At 40.4% G+C, this 22,325-nt stretch overlaps 1 protein-coding gene across 1 annotated transcript in view; it reads right to left on the reverse strand.

The window, feature by feature from the left end:
* Positions 1–666: 666 nt before the first annotated feature.
* Positions 667–22,325, reverse strand: part of nat16 (N-acetyltransferase 16) — a 28,926-nt gene continuing 7,267 nt past the window's right edge. Inside the window, exons 4-7 of the mRNA XM_026298454.1 lie at positions 5,955–6,180; positions 5,244–5,468; positions 3,011–3,354; positions 667–1,268 (exon numbers count right to left, since the gene is read on the reverse strand). Coding sequence (XP_026154239.1) covers positions 1,040–1,268; positions 3,011–3,354; positions 5,244–5,468; positions 5,955–6,180 — 1,024 coding nt within the window. The 3' untranslated portion in view covers positions 667–1,039. The remainder of the gene's footprint in view (positions 1,269–3,010; positions 3,355–5,243; positions 5,469–5,954; positions 6,181–22,325) is intronic.

The following is a 22,325-nucleotide window of genomic DNA, read 5'->3' on the forward strand; positions in this document are numbered from 1 at the left end:
ATACTTACAAAAGAGCAGAAATGAAAGGTTTGAGATGCCTTAAAGGTACATAATTGTTTTCTTCAATGAATATTACTTGCATATTTCCTGTTTTAGGGTTTTAGGTATCATCATTGCTACCAGTGTGAGTAAGCTTCCCCAAGCTCACGACCCTTATTTCTTGGTTCCATATCCTAAGATATACAGTGTGTGAACATAATATCAAAACACATGTGATCATTGCAATAAGGCCTTAATTTAGCATAAGCATACTTAGATGTTCAGTGGACATCTAAGTAGTCCGTTGTTCAAATACGCTGATTCAAATCTGTGGTCATTTTTTAGGCTGTAGTTTGTTCCAGGGCTTTGAATTGAATAATAACCCAGTCACATCTGCATTCACGACAATGATGGAATTATGTTTCTTTTAATGAGACACTAGAACCTTCACATTTAACTATGGTTAACTCCAAATTTACACAAGTGACCAATTGCAAACAATCTTTATAGATTGAACCAGGTTATTTTGAGTAATTTCAAATCGGTTTTGACTGCCCTTGGGTCCAGAATGGGTTGCTTCTTTTAAAAAACATTAAATTAAAAACACTGTATGTTTACTACAGGTCTGTTTGGATCAAAAATTTTGAACCATGAAGACCTATGCTATTAGGTGTTTAGGTTATTTAGCTCCCTCACCTTATATAGATTAATCGCATGAAATATCACATGGACTTTAACACTATAGCCTTACGAATGGTACTTACAATGATTTTATAGTTATTTTGACATGACTCTGACCAGCAGGATGGTAGAATCTGTACAAATGTAGTATTTGTCACACACATATTGTAGCTGATTATATGATTTCATGTTCATTATTATATGTCCACACCCTGTATTTGTGTACTGGTAAATCAAACTTACTGCAATGTTATAAGTTTTATTTTCTAGAAACTACAGTTTTACATTTGTCTTGTGTATAGTGGGTTCTTATGTAAATGAATTGAGTTCATTCATTGTGATCTAGAACATACACCCATCTTCCATCTACCTTATGTAACTACACAACATCTGACTCCACCACGCATTGCTCAGTGTACTCCTTCACCAGCTCCACATTCAAGGTGCTGTGGCAGAATTCAGCCATGGGCTTCCAGAGAGGTGGGTCCAGGAACATCTGGCACATCACATGACCCTTCAGGGTGGCTGTGTGGCGTTGCAGGTGGCACAAGAACTGTTGCCGAGCCAGATCCAGGTCTTTACCGAACATGTCAATGTTCAGGTAATACCTAGTTCAAAAAAAGTGCATCAGGTGATTGAGGAAAATTTATAATCTTAAAAAGCTATAAGTATTGCAACGTCACTATCCATCCATCCATCTATACCCGCTTATTCCTAATTATGGTTATAGGGATCTGCTGGAGCCTATCCCAGCTCTCTTAGGGTGAAAGGCTTGGATGACCAGTAACTTTTTACTTTTAAACTCGGAGAAAACAGAAGTCATTATATTTGGGCCTAAAAATCTCAGAAATAACTTTTCTAAAATTATAGCTACTCTAGATGGCATAGCCCTGGCCTCCAGCACTACTGTAAAAAACCTTGGAGTTATTTTTGACCAGGACATGTCCTTTAACTCACACATAAAACAAATTTCTAGGACTGCATTCTTTCACCTGCGCAACATTTCCAAAATTAGGAACATCCTGTCTCAAAATGATGCAGAAAAACTAGTCCATGCGTTTGTTTCCTCAAGGCTAGATTACTGTAACTCATTACTATCTGGATGTCCCAATATCTCCATAAAAAGCCTCCAATTAATCCAGAATGCCGCAGCCAGAGTCCTGACAGGAACTAGCAAGAGAGATCATATTTCTCCTATATTGGCTTCTCTTCATTGGCTCCCTGTAAAATATAGAATAGAATTTAAAATCCTTCTTCTCACATACAAATCCCTTCATAATCAAGCTCCTTCATACCTTAAAGACCTCATAGTACCATATTATCCCAATAGACCACTTCGCTCTCAGAGTGCAGGCCTACTTGTGGTTCCCAGAGTTCTCAAAAGCAGAATGGGAGGCAGAGCCTTTAGCTATCAAGCTCCTCTCCTGTGGAACCAGCTCTCAGCCTGGGTTCAGGAGGCAGACACTCTCTGTACTTTTAAGGCTAGACTTAAAACCTTCCTCTTTGACAAAGCATATAGTTAGGGCTGGCTTCAGGCAACTCTGAACCATCCCTTAGTTAGTTATGCTGCTATAGGCCTAGACTGCCCGAGGACCATCGGTGCACTGAGCTCCCCTACCCTACCCCCCCCCCCCCCCCCCCCCCCTTCTCTCCCACCTCATGTATATTCCACCATTGAATGTTACTAACCTTGTGCTCTCTCTCCCCTAGTTTGTGCTCTCTCCCTCCCTCTCTCTCTCTCTCTCTCTCTCTCTCTGTACCTTCTGCAGGTGTCCCCGGTCCTGGAGCTGTTTATCGCTGATGTGCAGTTACTGGCCCCACCAACTTGCAGTGTCTATTTGTTGTTTATTGTTGCTGTTCTTTTCTCTCTGCTCTATCCACTCACCCCAACCGGTCGAGGCAGATGGCCGCCCAAACTGAGCCCGGTTCTGCTGGAGGTTTTTTTTTCTTCCGTTAAAGGGAGTTTTTTCCTCTCCACTGTCGCCAAGTGCTTGCTCATAAGGGAATTGTTGGGTTTTTAGTTTTAGTTTTTGTAAAGTGCCTTGAGATGATTTGTATTGTGATTTGGCGCTATACAAATAAAATTGAATTGAATTGAATTGAATTGAAAGGCAGGGGTACACTCCGGAGAGGTCACCAGGGCCACATCACTAATAAATCTATCTAGCAAATTTACAATGCTGGCATTGCCCAGTGGTACTATGAAAAGAAGGTCGACTCCAGTGCATAAACTATATGGCAGGCACTATAAATTTTACACTGACCTATGGACAGTAGTTGCCCCTGACTTAACTATGAACATCTGTTTGGCTTCATCATTACTTAAAGAAAATACAGAAAGGATGGTTACCAGTTGTCTCCAATGGGCACCCTGAAAGGGAAGGTACAGAGGCTGGCCACAGTTGGATTGGACACATCATCCACCATCCAGTCAATGTCCTTCTTCAATAGGATGGCCATGTTACTGGGCAAAGGCTTGAATGGCTGCCAGTCTTGAATGATGGTGGCATTAGGAAGGACACCCTGCATCAGGTCAGTGGTTAGATACAGTCGGTGGATGGCTATTTGGTCAAGACGCACTGGAGGAGACTTGGAGGAAGAAGTGGACAAAGAGGATTGAATATCTTCACCCAGCCCAAGCTCTGACAGACGGAGTTTGACGACTTCTGCCCTGAAGCGCACCAGCAGAATACCCTGTAGAGAAGAAAGCTTATGTTTGAACTGACAAAGAACTACAATGGTATAAAAAGCCTAAGAGCATTTTGCCTGAAGCATGTTGGCCATTATCAACAGGCAATGTATTTCAAAGTGGTTTATGGAGGCAAGGAAAGACATTAGATGTCAGGTTGATACCTGTTCAAAAGTCCATTTACATTTAAAACAGGTTACTCAATACTTTTTACAATAAAAGTAAGATTAGACCTGGAATTATTTTATACTGAAGATTTCAGGCTGCCTGATGGTATTGCAGTTTTCTGTGATTTTGGAAAAATGCCTGACAGGAGCAATTTTTAGCACAACCATTTTTAAGCAACTGAAAACTTTTTTGCAGAGTCTAGTTGGCAGGGTTACCAAACACCTGGTGGATGAATTAAGAACTACGTCCTCCAGTGTTTTAGCACTGATAGCATTTAACCCTTATAGCCAAGTTCCTGTGGCTTTTGTAGAGGCTATCCATGTTTTGGGTATTAGGCAGCTTCTCTGTGAAGCTGTGAATTTCTGACATTCCTGTTGATGTTAGAGAAAAAACAGATTATGTAGCCTAATTTCAGTTTTATATGTAAAGCAAAGAAATGATAAAGATATAAAGATAAAGATGTCATACTGTGATGAATCTGACGATTGCTCTATATGTGCTTGGGTTTCCTGTTTCTCCATTATGCCGAAGGCCTGCGTTTGGGTCAGAGTGAAGGGGACAGAGTTTGTGATTCAGTAATTTGTTATAGAACTCAGATATATAATGTTTGCGAGAAGCATTTTTAGGGAAACAAAAGTTGGAGAATTGGACCATATCTGTCTGTAAATAAAGCTAGTGGAATAATAAAGTTTCATTTGAAATATGTTAGTATAAGGTTAGCTACCCTACTTACAAATTGATTTACTGCTTCTGAGTGAGTGCCAATTATTAAAGACAAGGCAGATGAGGTAGGCGGCCTAAAATTAGAGATCTGTTGCCTAAGCTCAAAAGTATTGGAAAATATTTTACTAGATGGGTTCATTTATACCACAGACAATTAGTTTGGCTTTAAGGCTAAACATGGCACTGATTTGTGTTGTTATGCTCTGAAAGTAACAGTTAGCAAATATTTGGGTAATAATTCTTCATTTTTTATGAAATTTATTGATGCTTCTATTTGACTAGGAAGGTAAATTAAATCAACTGGGTGGACCTAGATATTTGGGTTCTCCACTGAATGTCAGCTATTTGTGACTGCAGGATTTACTACTCTGCAAGCACTTGTCAGCTGAATGCCTCAGAAAATTAAATCATTTCGAGTTTATCCAAAATTGACTTTTGCTTATTTGCTTGGTTGCTTTCATCGTTCTTTCATCTTGCCAGAGGTGGGATTTTTACCTTGTCAGATGCAATGGTGTCAATAAAGTCCAGAGTTTTAGGATAAAACTATCAACAGTGAACTCACTACATCTTATGTTATGGGTAGTGAGACAGACATAGCTTCCATAAAAAAGAAATAATATGTTCTTTTGAATACCTTTTTTGGCTAAAGCTGATCTGGCAAAAGGTGAAACTGACAGAAATTACCAAAAAGGCCTATGTCCTTGGCAACAATACTTGAGATATTAGTGCCTTTTCTAATTAAATCCAGTGTGTTTCAAATTAAATCCAGTGTGTGTCCTTGGTTGTTTGCCATTTGGACTTTGGGATAATCAATATGGATGTTAAACTCACCATGTTATAATACAGTAAAAATCTGTTGATAGAAAGCAGCTCAGTGAATTAGCAAATGATCTTAATGGTCTATCAATTGTTAGTAGCAGTTTTTCAAGTGTTTTAAGCAGGTATGCTTGAACAGCCATTAACCATATGCACAGATCAAGACAAATTCTTTTATGGCTGGTACCTGCTTGGTTATGATGCGATACTTCTGGAAGTCCTTGGGTCCAAGTTGATCATCACGGGTCAGGCGACTTACTTTGACTTCTGGGTACTTTGATTTGACAAGCTCAGAGCAAAAGCGCAGCAGAACTCCCGCCACACCTTTACCCCTTTCCTGAGGGGCAACACGAAGACCTTCCACCAGCATAGTCTCCCCATCATCAATCACACACACTGACTCCAGGGCAATCTGTCAAGAACCAGGAGAAGAAAGAGCAAAAATAAAATCTATTCTATGCTTCACCCATCCAAATTCCATCTCTCTAGAGAGGAACCATGTTCACCAAAGATCTGCAAATCTCACATCTATTCCATGTAAACCTTTCAATTTCACTGAATATCTAAAGTACACACTTTGCATCATACTCCTATGGGCAATTTAGAGTCACAGATCAACCTGACATACATGTTTTTAGACTGCGGGAGGAAACCGTAGTACCTGGAGGAAACCCATGCAAGCACAGGGAGAACATGCAAACTCCATGCAGAGAAGACCCTGCTGTGTTTCAAACCAGAAACTTGTTGTAAGGCAACAGTGCTAACCACTCATCCACTGTGCTGCCCTAGCCTTTCAAACTAAAAATCAATAAAGTCTATTACAAGGGCTATCTTACTCATACATTAGACTTATCTAAACCCCTAACTTTACAAATAGTAAACTCTTCACTGAACTTACCACCTTTCCCTGTTTGCGGGCCAGTATGACTGTGCGGTTAGTCTCCTGAAGCCAGCTGGTGTACCTGGTTGGCAGGTAGTCAAGGCCTCCATAGATATCCTGGCTCATAGCCATGATCTCATCAAAGTCCTCCTCAGTGGCCACAGTGAACTGAAGGCCAGCTTGGGACAAGGCCTCTGTCAGCTGGGGCATAGTCAGGCTGGTATCAATCTTCATCTTGAAACAACTGATAAGATATGAAATGGAGATTAATATTGACACAAAATATTTTACCATTTTCTTTAACCAGGATATAGGAGCGCTCAAGAGTTGTCCTCACCTGAGGGTGTCTGACAGGTGGTGTAGAAATAAATAATCATTGACTAAGGTGACTAATTCAAAACAACCTTCAAAGACATGTCCTCCAGGATAACAGCTATTTGTGTCCAATTTGTATGTATTCAGTCAAGCAACAGTGAATAACTGCATCCAGTTCACACAAAATGGACATCTAACCCAAATATAATATAATCATATCTTTAACACTTAAAGTGATCGAAATAGTAATCAAATTAGTGGCTAGAGGCACAAGATTGGATTGTTGTCAAGTGCATGCTGTGGCTCTCTCCATAAATTTTAAAGGCAAACACAAAACACTCCCAACAGACTCTCCCAACTGTGATGCTGGGAGGAGATGGTAGAGCGAAAACCCACACAGAAATGGGATTAAAACCTGGAACCTTTTTGGTGAGAGGTGGCCCATAATTTCTTACAGTAAATCCGTGCAGCATATGATGCATGCTACAGGGAATAAAACATCATCACCCATTTAAATATTACAACTAGTAACTATCACCCCCCGAATTAACAGAAACACAATCATGATTGTATGTGCCATGTAGCAGGTAGAAATAAATGTAGGAATGGGATAAAGGGAAGGGAACAGTGGATAAATGGATTATAGGGACCAAAAAACAAGAGAGACCACAACAATGAAAAACAATAAGACTTGGGGTGAATCTGCAAACAGCAAAAACTTTTTTTGCAACCCATAAAAAGACAACATGAAAATATATTTTGAAATATCTGAAATCTCTCATATATACAAGCATTCAGACTCTCTGCTGTGGAACTCCAAGCTGCAATCAGTTGTATCTTGTTTGCTTTAAGTTTGAGATGTCTACAACCTGATTGATAAATAGAACTGATAGGACATAGTCTAGAAAAACAAATACATGATGGGTCCCACAAAGCCATAAAGTCCAAGGAACTCTCTGTAGACCGCCACAATAACATGATATAAAGACATAGATCTGGGCAAGGGACTATAGTGGAATCAATCATTTTAAAATGCCACTAGGTTTAGAACCACCATGACTCTTCCTGGAGTTGGCTGGAGCAATTTGAGTAACAGGGCAAGAAGGGCCTCAGTAATAGAGATGATGAAGAACTGTAACAGAGCTTCAGAAGTCCCCTGCAGAGATGAGAAAGATGACCATCTCAACAGCTCTGCATCAATCTGGCCTTTAAGACATCTTCTGTAGATAAAGGTCACCTTGAATAGAATGCCCTATATGAAAGCCCTCTTGTAGTTTGCCAAACAGCTTTTTAATAACTCCCTGGTCTGAGAAAAAAACTGTACTCAGTCGGCAGAACAAACTGCCTCTTCACACTGAAGCATGGTGATGGCAGCATCACACTACTTGAGAGATGTGGGGTGGTCGTCTCTGTGACAGGGTCAAGGGGATTGGTCAGAACCGTTAGCTGGTGTGGAGACACCGAGCTCAGGCTCAGGGTCTGTTAGAGGTCTAAGGGCAGCTCTGGAGCAGCCCAGAGAATTAGCCTGGGTGATGGTCCGACGGAAACATACTCCTAAGCAGAAGCTCACGGCTAATCACCTGCCTGTTCACATTTCTAAAAGATTTTAGGTCATAGGGAACGTATCTTAAAGCAGAAAAACTAGTCCATGCATTTATTACCTAGATTACTGTAACTCATTACTATCTGGATGTCCCAGTATCTCCATAAAAAGCCTCCAGTTAATCCAGAACGCTGCAGCCAGAGTCCTGACAGGAACTAGCAAGAGAGATCATATTTCTCCTATATTAGCTTCTCTTCATTGGCTCCCTGTAAAATACAGAATAGACTTTAAAATCCTTCTTCTCACATACAAATCTCTTCATGATCAAGTTCCTTCATACCTTAAAGACCTCATAGTACCATATTATCCCAATAGACCACTTCGCTCTCAGAGTGCAGGTCTACTTGTGGTTCCTAGAGTTTCCAAAAGCAGAATGGGAGGCAGAGGCTTTAGCTATCAAGCTCCTCTCCTATGGAACCAGCTCCCAGCCTGGGTTCAGGAGGCAGACACTCTGTACTTTTAAGGCTAGACTTAAAACCTTCCTCTTTGACAAAGCATATAGTTAGGGCTGGCTTCAGGCAACCCTGAACCATCCCTTAGTTATGCTGCTATAGGCCTAGACTGCCCGAGGACCATTGGTGCACTGACCTCCCCTACCCTCCCCTAACACTCCCTTCCCTTCCCCTCTCCTCCTCTCCTCCCCCCTCACATGTATATTCCACCATTGAATGTTAATAACCTTGTGCTCTCTCTCTCCCCTAGTTTGTGCTCTCTCCCTCTCTCTCAGTACCTTCTGCAGGTGTCCCCGGTCCTGGAGCTGTATATCGCTGATGTGCAGTTACTGGCCCCACCAACCTGCAGTGTCTATTTGTTGTTTATTGTTGCTGTTTCTTTTCTCTCTCCTCTATCCACTCACCCCAATCGGTCGAGGCAGATGGCCGCCCAAACTGAGCCCGGTTCTGCTGAAGGTTTTTTTCTTCCGTTAAAAGGAGTTTTTCCTCTCCACTGTCGCCAAGTGCTTGCTCATAAGGGAATTGTTGGGTTTTTAGTTTTTGTAAAGTGCCTTGAGATGATTTGTGATTTGGCGCTATACAAATAAATTTAATTGAATTGAATTAGAACTGTGGGAGCAACAGCGGAGAGACCTGTCAAATCCAGTTCAGATATGCTTGCCATCTAATCTGATGAGGTTGAGAGGGTTTAAGAATTGGACAAGTTGCCAATTCTGTGAAGAATTATATATTATTTATATTATTTATTTATATTTCTATAACACACTGACTTAAGGGTATGTAAGGGATAAATTTGCAACATTTTCTGAAAACATCTTTGTCATTAGGGGTTATTGGGTGTATATTGATGAGGAAAAATGGTAACTCTCTCCATTTAAAATTCAATGTACAAAAAGTGAAGGGTTCCAAATACTTTCTGAAACCATGATATTTGTCCATAGCTTTACTAGAGATTTCAAAAAAATAAATATACACAATATAATGGAAAAGGTTTTGAACCTTAACGGCTCACCATATTGCCCATTTTTCTAACACATCATTCAGTTAAGATACATGTTACCTAAGATATGAGTTGTGTGTAATGTGATAGTTGGCCATATAAGTGGATATACAAAATACCATCCAAAAGTGTTCCGTAGTGTAAGTGCTCTGGCAGCAAAGTGTGTGTGTGAACTAGCAAGATCGAATTATTTTTGAATATTCAGAATGATTTTTAACAATATCAACTTCAACCCTCTGAGTGTACAGGTGCCAAGTGCTAAGGAAAACAGGATACGCACTCTTATGAAACTGCATTTAATTAGGTTAGGATATAATGCATTAACACAAGATAGAATGCAATGTGTAATAAATTAAAGCAAGCTTGTGCAAAAGGAAAACATGCAAAATAACAAGCCCAAAATAGAGAAGTAATATGATATAAAAGGATACAAAAAATATAATAATTATATCACAACTTATATGACAAATAACTTATAGATACTATAGATAGAGCTAGGTATTTACTGTAAATTGTGTGGATAGTACCTAGAGTTGAGCTTATTGGTCAAACATTTTTAATAATAATGTTCTCTGAATTGTGACTATACATTTTATGTATTTAAAAACAGTAATACTAACATAATAAAACAAATGCAATTTTCTGTTTTTCCAGTTTTGATTGGTGTGTATTGCCTGTGCACTGCAGTCTTTGTCCTTTAGACATGAGCTGCCTCCATAGAAAATGATTTCTCTCCAACAGGTTCTTTACACCTGCCAAAAATTGATTTTATTGTGAAAGAATAATGTACAGAAGATTCATAATATCCCTCCTTGTTTTGAGACCCACTCTGAAGATGCCTCACCAGCTTAGTTTAAGAACTTAAGACCAAAAGTTGAAGTTACTGCTCCTGAAAAGTGAACAATCATCTGCACAAACATTTTGCTACTGGCTGCTACTGCTGCACTGGGACTGATAATAAATCATATCCAGCCCTACCTGTGAGTGGCATGTATGATGTACTGGTCCAAGTCCAAATAAGTCCACCACAGGGCTTACAAAGTTAGCTCAAAGACAGGTCCTGCCTACTGAGCTGATACAATAAAACAACATCTAGTGGCTTTGAGTGCTGCTACCCAAACATAAACAGCACACCCTAGAAGTAGAGGCTAAAAAAGTCACAAACGGCAATACAAGGAAAGCCCTCAATCCAAGTGCTGAGATATAATATCCCTCTTTTACAGCATGGAATTTTGTAGCAACAGTGCCACAGAGATGAATATACTGTATGTGTCAGAAAAACATGAACCAATACCTAAGACTCAATGCAACAGAAAACAACAGACACAACAGTCTGTAAAACCAGACTGTGGCCTTCTTTTCCCAGGAAAAGCTACAATAAAATATATTAATTATATGACAACATACAATTACATATAGATGAAAAGCTTCATCTGTATGTCATTCTGCCCATGTAGATGGACATACATGACATTTAAATGGAGAAAGGCACAGTTTGTTACAGCAGCTCTGAGCACAATCCCCCACTAAATATACACTAGGCATATACTGGAAACAAATTCAACAAAAAAATCTCATTCAATCTGTTACAAATGCAGCGTCAGTCACTGAACGTTGCAGTTTTTAACCTCTAATATGGCATGAAGGAAGGCTGATTATAACGTATAGTATGAGTTCACAGTGTACAAGAATAATACAAACTGCACAACTGCCCATCTTAAGACTTTCCAGCCAGTTCTTATTCCCCATGTTGTTAAATACTGATGCTTTGTGAAATACATTGTGCATTGTATACACAGACAAAAGTTAGTTTTTTTTTTTCAGTGTTGTAATGCATTACAAAACTACTACGTTATAGTAATATGTTGTCTTTTCCCTGTAAGAGTAATATAATGCATTACTAATAAAATGTTTGTTACAATCTCAGTAACACACATTAAAACAATAATTTACCAACACCGCAAGATATTTCAGCACCAGAGAAAAAAATGGTAAAATAGTATGTCTTCCTCCTGTTGATGTTCAGTGGTGGAGATGACTGTAGAGACGGACTCTACATTTGTGAGAGGTGGACTGGCCATCTGGAGAGTCTGCACAATCACAGAATGGCCAGTAGTATTGCAGTGAGGCTGATGGCAGCAACGCATGTAGTCTTTAATATTCTCTAGAATTATAATTTACCATCGTCTTTTAAGATAGTTACACACTCCAAGTAGACAGAACAGCACAAACTGTGACAACACAACTGTGTTTGGTCCATACTCATCTAAATCATCAACGTGTCTTTTAGACCCCATCCCGACTAGACTGCTTAAAGACACCCTGCCATTAATTAACTCATTTTTATTAGACTTAGTAAATTTATCTCTAGTATCAGGCTACGTACCACAGGCCTTTAAGACTGCAGTAATCAAATCCTTACTCAAAAAGCCTAGTCTTGATCCAGGAGTCTTGGCTAATTATAGACCAATATCCAACCTACCATTATTTCTAAAATCCTAGAAAAAGCTGTTGCTAAGCAGCTATCAGACCACTTACACTTACACTGGAGCATGTGACTGATATCAGAGGAACAGCATTAAAATGGTTCCAATCATATTTATCGGACAGATTCAAGTTTGTTCATGTCCATGATGAACCTTCCACATGCACAAAAGTTAGTTATGGAGTTCCACAAGGCTCTGTGCTAGGACCAATTTTGTTCACCCCTGTAAATGCTTCCTTTAGGCTATGTCATTAGGAAGCACTCTATTAATTACCACTGCTATGCAGATGACACTCAGCTGTATCTATCTATGAAACCTGTTAACACAAACCAGTTAACCAGACTTCAAGTGTGTTTAACTGACATAAAGGCCTGGATGACCAGTAACTATCTACTTTTAAATTCAGAGAAAACAGAAGTTATTATATTTGGGCCTAAAAACCTCAGAAATAACTTTTCTAAAATTATAGCTACTTTAAATGGCATAGCCCTGGCCTCCTGCACTACTGTGAAAAACCTTGGAGTTATTTATGTCCAGGACATGTCCTTTAATTCACACATAAAACAAATCTCTAGAACCGCCTTCTTTCACCTGCACAACATTGCCAAAATTAGGAACATCCTGTCTCAAAATGATGCAGAAAAACTAGTTCATGCATTTGTTACCTCAAGGCTAGATTACTGTAACTCTATCTATATTACTATCTGGATGTCCCAGTATCTCCATAAAAAGCCTCCAGTTAATCCAGAATGCTGCAGCCAGAGTCCTGACAGGAACTAGCAAGAGAGATCATATTTCTCCTATATTAGCTTCTCTTCATTGGCTCCCTGTAAAATATAGAATGGAATTTAAAATCCTTCTTCTCATATACAAACCCCTTCATGATCAAGCTCCTTCATACCTTAAAGCCCTCATAGTACCATATTATCCCAATAGACCACTTCGCTCTCAGAGTGCAGGTCAACTTCTTGTTCCTAGAGTTTCCAGAAGCAGAATGGGAGGCAGAGCCTTTAGCTATCAAGCTCCTCTCCTGTGGAACCAGCTCCCAGTCTGGGTTCAGGAGGCAGACACTCTGTACTTTTAAGGCTAGACTTAAAACCTTCCTCTTTGACAAAGCATATAGTTAGGGCTGGCTTCAGGTAACCCTGAACCATCCCTTAGTTATGCTGCTATATGCCTAGACTGCCCGAGGACCATTGGTGCACTGAGCTCCCCTACCCTCCCCTAACACTCCCTTCCCTTCCCCTCTCTTCCTCTCCTCCCACCTCATGTATATTCCACCATTGAATGTCAATAACCTTGTGCTCTCTCTCTCCCCTAGTTTGTGCTGTCCCCCTCTCTCTCTGTTCTCTCTCTGTACCTTTTGCAGGTGTCCTCGGTCCTGGAGCTGTGTATCGTTGATGTGCAGTTACTGGCCCCACCAACCTGCAGTGTCTATTTGTTGTTTATTGTTGCTGTTTCTTTTCTCTCTCCTCTATCCACTCACCCCAACCGGTCGAGGCAGATGGCCGCCCAAACTGAGCCCGGTTCTGCTGAAGGTTTTTTTCTTCCGTTAAAAGGAGTTTTTCCTCTCCACTGTCACCAAGTGCTTGCTCATAAGGGATTTGTTGGGTTTTTTAGTTTTTTTTTTGTTTTGTATTTGTAAAGTGCCTTGAGATGATTTGTATTGTGATTTGGCGCAATACAAATAAATTGAATTGAATTGAACTGAATTGAATACTCTTCAGGTAAACACTCATGCCTCGTTCAGGCCTTGGCTCCCTATTTATGACACCTGTGTGACAGCTGACATAAAACAAAGGGCTCAATAAACCTGATACCAATCGAGTAAAAAAAATGCCTCAATTGACCTATATATCAATGTTTGAGATTTGATTGGGACGTCTCTAGTTTGTCATGACCCGCAACTTGTTTTCCGGTCTCACACTTTTCTTTTGAAGGATCATACTGGATCTGATCACCACACTCACTCTTGACAGATTAAGCAATTGTTTTCACCTGTCTTTCTGTCTGTTTTCCTTAGTCCAAAGATATATACCACTGCTCAACTACAGACCAACTGCCAGGTTGTGTGATGTTCCTCCAATGTCTTGACCTACGCCTCGTTAGAACCTGCCTGCTTCAGATTATCCCAACCATTTGGATTTCTCCATGAGACTGTTTGGTCACGGACCTCCTTCCTCTCCAAGATTAAGCTAAGTAACTCGTCCCAGCGTTCTGAAAAGGATTTTGTGTTTGTTTTTTGCGCAAGAGGAAATTGCTGTTTTTTCGGCAGTCTAGGGGAATCACACTCACATTACACAATATTGTTATCCTTCTGCCTTTATTAGTGTTAATGCTACTTCAGCATTCACACTATTGTTATCCTGTGTCTTTATTGTTTGGGCAATCCGCCGTTTTTATGGTCGCTATCTAGTCCTACACCGTTCGTTTTCCTCAAGCTTTTTGGGACGGTCAGCAATCCCAACGCAATTTCTTCAGAAACTGCATCGTCTGCTTGTTATTATTCTGCTGTTTTTCGGTCGCTATCTAGTCCTACACTGTTCGACGTAGAAACGTCATTCAAACACCGTCGCGTTCAGCTCAATGAGGAGAGGGTTTTTTTCGGCGATATGTTTTATATTTTCCGAGATATTCCAGGTTTTGTCGGAATTTTTTCCCATAGAAATGAATGGAGAGAATGTTAAAATCCCCTTCAACTTTGTCCTCTTTCAGCTTTAACTGTGTCAGCATTCTTTCAGCTAGAAACACCATTCGACCTTTAAACGAGTCAGAAGGCATTAATCTATGTCTTATATTCAGCTTTTTGATATCTTTTACAGTTTTTCTTTAATTGCAGTTTACATTTTATGTTTTTTTAGGCTCTCTCTGAATTTTACATTGGTGTGTATGGGAGAGAGCTTTTGCTCTTCAGCTTTTTTCAAATTTTTTGTCTCTTTTCTTCTCTTCTTGTGTCAACTTTCAGCTATATACAGTGGGGCATACAAGTATTTAGTCAGCCACCAATTGTGCAAGTTCTCCCACTTAAAAAGATGAGAGAGGCCTGTAATTTTCATCGTAGGTATACCTCAACTATGAGAGTCAAAATGAGAAAAAAAATCCAGAAAATCACATTGTCTGATTTTTAAAGAATTTATTTGCAAATTATGGTGGAAAACAAGTATTTGGTCACCTACAAACAAGCAAGATTTCTGGCTCTCACAAACCTGTAACTTCTTCTGTAAGAGGCTCCTCTGTCCTCCACTCGTTACCTGTATTAATGGCACCTGTTTGAACTCGTTATCAGTACCTGTCCACAACCTCAAACAGTCACACTCCAAACTCCACTATGGCCAAAACCAGAGAGCTATCAAAGGACACCAGAAACAAAATTGTAGACCTGCACCAGGCTGGGAAGACTGAATCTGCAATAGGTAAGCAGCTTGGTGTGAAGAAATCAACTGTGGGAGCAATGTAAATGGAAGACATACAAGACCACTGATAATCTCCCTCGATCTGGGGCTCCACGCAAGATCTCACCCCGTGGGGTCAAAATGATCACAAGAACGGTGAGCAAAAATCCCAGAACCACATGGGGGGACCTAGTGAATGACCTGCAGAGAGCTCGGGACAAAGTAACAAAGGCTACCATCAGTAACACACTATGCCGCCAGGGACTCAAATCCTGCAGTGCCAGACGTGTCCCCCTGCTTAAGCCAATACATGTCCAGGCCTGTCTGAAGTTTGCTAGAGAGCATTTGGATGATCCAGAAGAGGATTGGGAGAAAGTCATATGGTCAGATGAAACCAAAATAGAACTTTTTGGTAAAAACTCTACTCGTCGTGTTTGGAGGAGAAAAAATGCTGAGTTGCATCCAAAGAACACCATACCTACTGTGAAGCATGGGGGTGGAAACATCATGCTTTGGGGCTGTTTTTCTGCAAAGGGACCAGGATGACTGATCCATGTAAAGGAAAGAATGAATGGGGCCATGTACCGTCAGATTTTGAGTGAAAACCTCCTTCCATCAGCCAGGGCATTGAAGATGAAAAGTGGCTGGGTCTTTCAGCATGACAATGATCCCAAACATGCTGCCCGGGTAACGAAGGAGTGGCTTCGTAAGAAGCATTTCAAGGTCCTAGCCAGTCTCCAGATCCGTATTGAAAGTCTGTGTTGCCCAACGACAGCCCAAAAACATCACTGCTCTAGAGGAGATCTGCATGGAGGAATGGGCCAAAATACCAGCAACAGTGTGTGAAAACCTTGTGAAGACTTACAGAAAACGTTTATAACGTTTACGTATATAACAAAGTATTGAGATGAACTTTTGTTATTGACCAAATACTTATTTTCCACCATAATTTGCAAATAAATTCTTTACAAATCAGAGAATGTGATTTTCTGGATTTTTTTTCTCATTTTGTCTCTCATAGTTGAGCAGGGTGTCCGCGGATCCTTAAAAAGTCTTAAAATCCATATTATAAAACTAAGGCCTTAATTAGCATTAAAATGTCTTAAATTCGCGTTTCAAAGGTCTTAAAATGAAATCTAACCGACCCCGTATTTGTTACGCAGAACGAAATAGGCGGAACCAACTAAAATACGCATTTGAGGGGAGTATATTTAACACATACTTTCCAGCAGCTGCGTGAACTGCGGGGAAGTTTCAGCATTAGTCTTTTGCCATGGGTAAATGTAAATTTAATGACAATTGGTTACAAAACCCTAATTTTGCGCCGTGGTTAAGTCCAGTTAGTGGCAACGTGTTCGAGGTCCGGTGCAGGCTGTGCAAAAAAATTTAAAACTCGGAACAATGGGTATGAAAGCTTTGGAGACCCACATGCGGTGTGAATAAGACAAAGCAGCTGCGGAAACCTGTCGGAAAACACCTGGCATTTTATTTTTGTTTTACTCAATAAATCAGTGTGTAAACAGTTTATATCAATAAACAGTGTGTTATGGTAATTGGTTGTATTGTGGGATGTTTTATTTTATTTCTACAAAATTGGTCTTAAATTTCATTCAGCGTGGTATTAAAAAGGTCTTAAAAAGTCTTAAATCTAGTTCTTAGAAACCTGCAGATACCCTGTTGAGGTATACCTACAATGAAAATTATAGGCCTCTCTCATCTTATTAAGTGGGAGAACTTGCACAATTGGTGGCAGACTAAATACTTTTTTGCCCCACTGTAAACAATTTATATATCAAAGTAGTAGAGATTTTTGTCTTCTTCCAGGTAATGCTGTTCTCATTTTGATAGGACCTACGGTTTTTCCACCAGGTGGCCAAACCCACAGAGAGTGACTGCTCAATCTCTCATTCACTCTGGAATATCTTCACAAAAAGTGGATTAGTCTCTTTGCTGAAGCCTCCTGGCACTGTTAGTGAAAGAATTATCTTGATAGGTCTTATAGTTTTTCTGTAGTCCTCCATTTTGTGAGGTGACGTTTTCTAGGCTTCTCTATTCTGCGTGTGTAAAGTGGTGTGTCACTGTCACTCCACCTTCCACTCTGGGCTTAGGTCACCATAGCAACAGCTCATAAAGCAATAGCAGAGATCAAACCTGTCTGTGGTTGGTAATTAGGAATGACTGGCTGCCTAATGTCCACTGCTGTTACACATTTATAGGAAGATATTACATTTTTTTAAAGTACAAGGAATATTCAACATAAACTCCAGATTCTAGTATAAGGTCCCACGAGTCTCCTGCAGCATTTTGTCCTCTCAAAATAAAAGCCCTGAAATAGTATTTTCTCAAAATAAAAGCCCTGAAACAGCAACATGATCTTAAAATGGTCGTATACAGCTTCAGGCACCAGTTGAGGTCATTTTTAATGTCAGCCATTGTGTCTGCTCCCACGACATGGTGACATTTTCACAATAAAAGTCTACAGTTATTTATAGGACAATATTACATTTTTGTAAAGTATAAGGAATATTCTAAATAAAGTCCAGATTCTTGTATAAGGTCCCATGAGTCTCATGCAGCTCTTTGTCCTTTCAAATTAAAAGCCTTTTATGTCATTTTCTCAAAATAAAAGCACCCTCACTACAGTTCATAGTTCTCGATTATTTCAACTGCGTCAGGCGATATTAAACGTGCTTCGGCTGTTTAGCGGCCGACGACACGGTTTGCCTCGAGCTTACAGAGAAGTCAGCAATTCCAACGCAATTTCTTCAGAAATTGCATCGTCTAGTTTGTTTATTCCTCCGTTTTTTTGGTCGTTAACTCCTTCCGCATACTTTATGCTAGAAAGACTGTTCAAATATGAAAATGTTCAGTTGTTTAAAGACATTTCTGCTTGTATTCAACTTTTTTATACCTTTTATACTTGGACAGACTAATCTGATATCTCCTCTATTATTTCGAAATCCCGCCCATTGCTTCACTTTTTCCGACGTGCTCGCTTCACATCCAGCTGCCCCGCCTCTTTCTCTCACTCTCTGTATCTGGCCTGTACCACTACGCCTACTACAGTTCATACGAGTGTCTGCCCCCTTCCTTCTTTCACAAAGTATGATCATAGTCTGTCCTCGCATGTGATTGGCCGCTTGTTGTGTCCATCAAAATAAAGTCCCGCCCCTGACTACATGGCTCTACAGCAGACTGAGCAGGAGCGGCTGAAGATTCGGCTCTTCTCGACAGGAATCCGCTCTTCTCGTTTGCTACAGACTCATTCCTACCACATTTTCTCTCCGGGTAAGCAAATCACTTTTGTCTTGCAAGCGTGTCGTGTTGTGTGTGTTGTATAGTTCATCTACAGACTAGCAACAGACTAGCTATAGTCTAACACACCTAAAAACCAACTAAACTCTAAACAATTCATTAACTACTACATTCCGGTACTAGTCAAGTACCTTTTTATTTTGACCGGTATTTATTGCTATTTCCTGACTTAGTGCTCGTTAACCTACCAGTTAGCTTAGCTAGCTAGTTAGCTTAGCTAACATGGCCTCTCCCTCTCTGTCTCTTTCTTGCTCGGTGTGCCACATGTTTAGTTATTCCCCTGCCTCCTTTAGCGATAATGATACCTGTAATAAGTGTAAGGTTCTGTTAGCCTTGGAAGCGAGGATCACTGATTTGGAAGCGCGGCTCCGCACCTTCGAACCAGCGACACACCCGCTGAGAAACCAACTGTGATAATTGCCGATTCCATAGTCAGAAATGTGAAAATAGAGACACCAGCGACCATAGTCAAATGTATTCCTGGGGCCAGAGCGGGCGACATCGAGTCAAATCTGAAGCTGCTGGCTAAGGCTAATCGTAAATATGGAAAAGTTGTTATTCACGTCGGCAGCCATGACTACCGATTACGCCAATCAGAGGTCACTAAAATTAATGTTGAGTCGGTGTGTAACTTTGCTAAATTAATGTCGGACTCCGTAGTTTTCTCTGGACCCCTCCCCAATCTGACCAGTGATGACATGTTTAGCCGCATGTCGTCGTTCCGTCGCTGGCTGTCTAGGTGATGTCCAGCAAACGATGTGGGCTTCGTAGACAATTGGGCCACTTTCTGGGGAAAACCCGGTCTGGTAGCGAGAGATGGCATCCATCCCACTTTGAATGGTGTAGCTCTCATCTCTAGAAATTTGGCCAAGTTTATTAGCCGACCTAAAGCCTGACAATCCAGGGTGGGGACCGGGATGCAGAGACTCAGTCTAAAACGCCTCTCTGCAGTTTCCTTAGAGCCGCCGCCCCCCTCAAACCACATAGAGACTGTGTCTGCCCCTAAAACATATAAATCAGAAGTTAACAGAAGAGGAGTTATTCATAAAAACTTAATAAAAATTAAGACCACTCCTCTTATTGAACAGAAAAACAGAAGGTGGAGGAGTAGCTGCAATCTTCCACTCAAACTTATTATTAAACTTTCATCCTCAGAACAGTTATAACTCATTTGAGAGCCTCTCTCGCATCCAAACTGGAAAACACAAAAACCAGTTCGACTTGTCACTGTGTACCGTCCACCTGTCCCTTACTCAGAGTTTTTAACTGAATTCCCTGACTTCCTGTCTGATTTAGTGCTTAGATCAGATAAAGTCATTATAGTGGGAGATTTTAACATTCATGTAGATGTTGAAAATAACAGCCTCAGCATTGCATTTAATTCTATATTAGATTCAATTGGTTTCATTCAAAATGTTAATAAACCCACCCACTGTTTCAATCACACCCTTGATCTTGTTCTGACCTATGGCATCGAAATTGAACATCTAATAGTTTTTCCCCCAAATCCTGTTTTGTCAGATCATTCCTTAATAACTTTTGAATTTAAAATGATGGATCATGCAGCATTTGGAAGAAAATTCCACTAGAGCAGATGTTTATCCGACAACGCTGTTAATAAATTAAAGAAAATGATTCCATCTTTATTTACATCTATGCCAAGTATAAACATAGCTGCTTCAATCCCACTCCCTACCAAATTGATCATGTTGTTGACAGTGCTGTAACCTCACTGCGTGAAACGCTTGATACTGTGGCCCCTCTGAAAAAGAAGTTAGTGAATCAGAGAGAACTGGCCCCATGGTATAATTTACATATTCGTACCTGCGTTAAAGCAGGCATCGCGAAGGCTGGAAAGGAAGTGGCGTTCCACAAACTTAGAGGAAATTTTTCTAGCCTGGAAAAACAGTCTACTAACATATAAAAAAGCTCTCTGTAAAGCCAGAACTGCATACTATTCATCACTAATAGAGGAAAATAAGAACAATCCCAGGTTTCTTTTCAGCACTGTAGCCAGGCTGACAAAAAGTCACAGCTCTGTTGAGCCCAGTGTTCCCTTAGCTCTCAGCAGTGATGAATTTATGAGTTTCTTTACAAATAAAATCACAACAATTAGAGATAAAATTCAGAAGATGGTTCCTATACCTGCAATAAATGAATCTTCTACTACAGTAGCTCTTGAGTCATCTGTAGGACCTCAGTTATGTTTAGACTGCTTCTCTCCCATAGATCTCTCTGAATTTACATCAGTAGTTGCTTCATCGAAATCATCAACGTGTCTCTTAGACCCCATCCCGACTAGACTGCTTAAAGACACCCTGCCATTAATGAACTCATCTTTATTAGACTTGGTAAATTTATCTCTGGTATCAGGCTACGTACCACAGACCTTTAAGACTGCAGTAATCAAACCTTTACTCAAAAAGCCTAGTCTTGATCCAGGAGTCTTGGCTAATTATAGACCAATATCCAACCTGCCATTTATTTCTAAAATCCTAGAAAAAGCTGTTGCTAAGCAGCTATCAGACCACTTACACAGGAATGAACTATTTGAAGATTTTCAATCAGGATTTTTGAGCACATCATAGTACAGAAACAGCACTGTTAAAAGTTACCAACAATCTTCTCTTAGCCTCAGATAATGGACTTGTTTCTATACTTGTCCTCCTAGACATTAGTGCTGCATTCGACACCACTGACCACAACATCTTATTACAGAGACTGGAGCATGTGATTGCTATCAGAGGAACAGCGTTAAAATGGTTCCAATCCTATTTATCAGACAGATTCCAGTTTGTTCAGGTCCATGATGAACCTTCCACACGAACAAAAGTTAGTTATGGAGTTCCACAAGGCTCTGTGCTAGGACCGATTCTGTTCACCCTGTACATGCTTCCTTTAGGATATGTCATTAGGAAGCACTCTATTAATTACCACTGCTATGCAGATGACACTCAGTTATATCTGTCTATTAAACCTGTTAACACAAACCAGTTAACCAGACTTCAAGCCTGTCTAACTGACATAAAGGCTTGGATGACCAGTAACCTTTTACTTTTAAACTCAGAGAAAACAAAAGTCATTATATTTGGGCCAAAAAATCTCAGAAATAACTTTTCTAAAATTATTGCTACTCTAGATGGCATAACCCTGGCCTCCAGCACTACTACTCCAGTAACTCATTACTATCTGGATGTCCCAATATCTCCATAAAAAGCCTCCAATTAATCCAGAATGCCGCAGCCAGAGTCCTGACAGGAACTAGCAAGAGAGATCATATTTCTCCTATATTGGCTTCTCTTCATTGGCTCCCTGTAAAATATAGAATAGAATTTAAAAATCCTTCTTCTCACTTACAAATCCCTTCATAATCAAGCTCCTTCATACCTTAAAGACCTCATAGTACCATATTATCCCAATAGACCACTTTGCTCTCAGAGTGCAGGTCTACTTGTGGTTCCCAGAGTTTCCAAAAGCAGGCTGGGAGGCAGAGCCTTTAGTTATCATGCCCCTCTCCTGTGGAACCAGCTCCCAGCCTGGTTTCAGGAGGCAGACACTCTCTGTACTTTTAAGGCTAGACTTAAAACCTTCCTCTTTGACAAAGCATATAGTTAGGGCTGGCTTCAGGCAACCCTGAACCATTAGTTATGCTGCTATAGGCCTAGACTGCCCGAGGACCATTGGTGCACTGAGCTCCCCTACTGTAACCCCCCTCCCCTTCCCTTCCCCTCCCCTCTCTTCCTCTCCTCCCACCTCATGTATATTCCACCATTGAATGTCACTAACCTCGTGCTCTCTCTCTCCCCTAGTTTGTGCTCTCTCCCTC

This window comes from Mastacembelus armatus, chromosome 18, assembly GCF_900324485.2.
Source record: "Mastacembelus armatus chromosome 18, fMasArm1.2, whole genome shotgun sequence".
In the NCBI taxonomy this organism is placed as follows: Eukaryota; Metazoa; Chordata; class Actinopteri; order Synbranchiformes; family Mastacembelidae; genus Mastacembelus; species Mastacembelus armatus.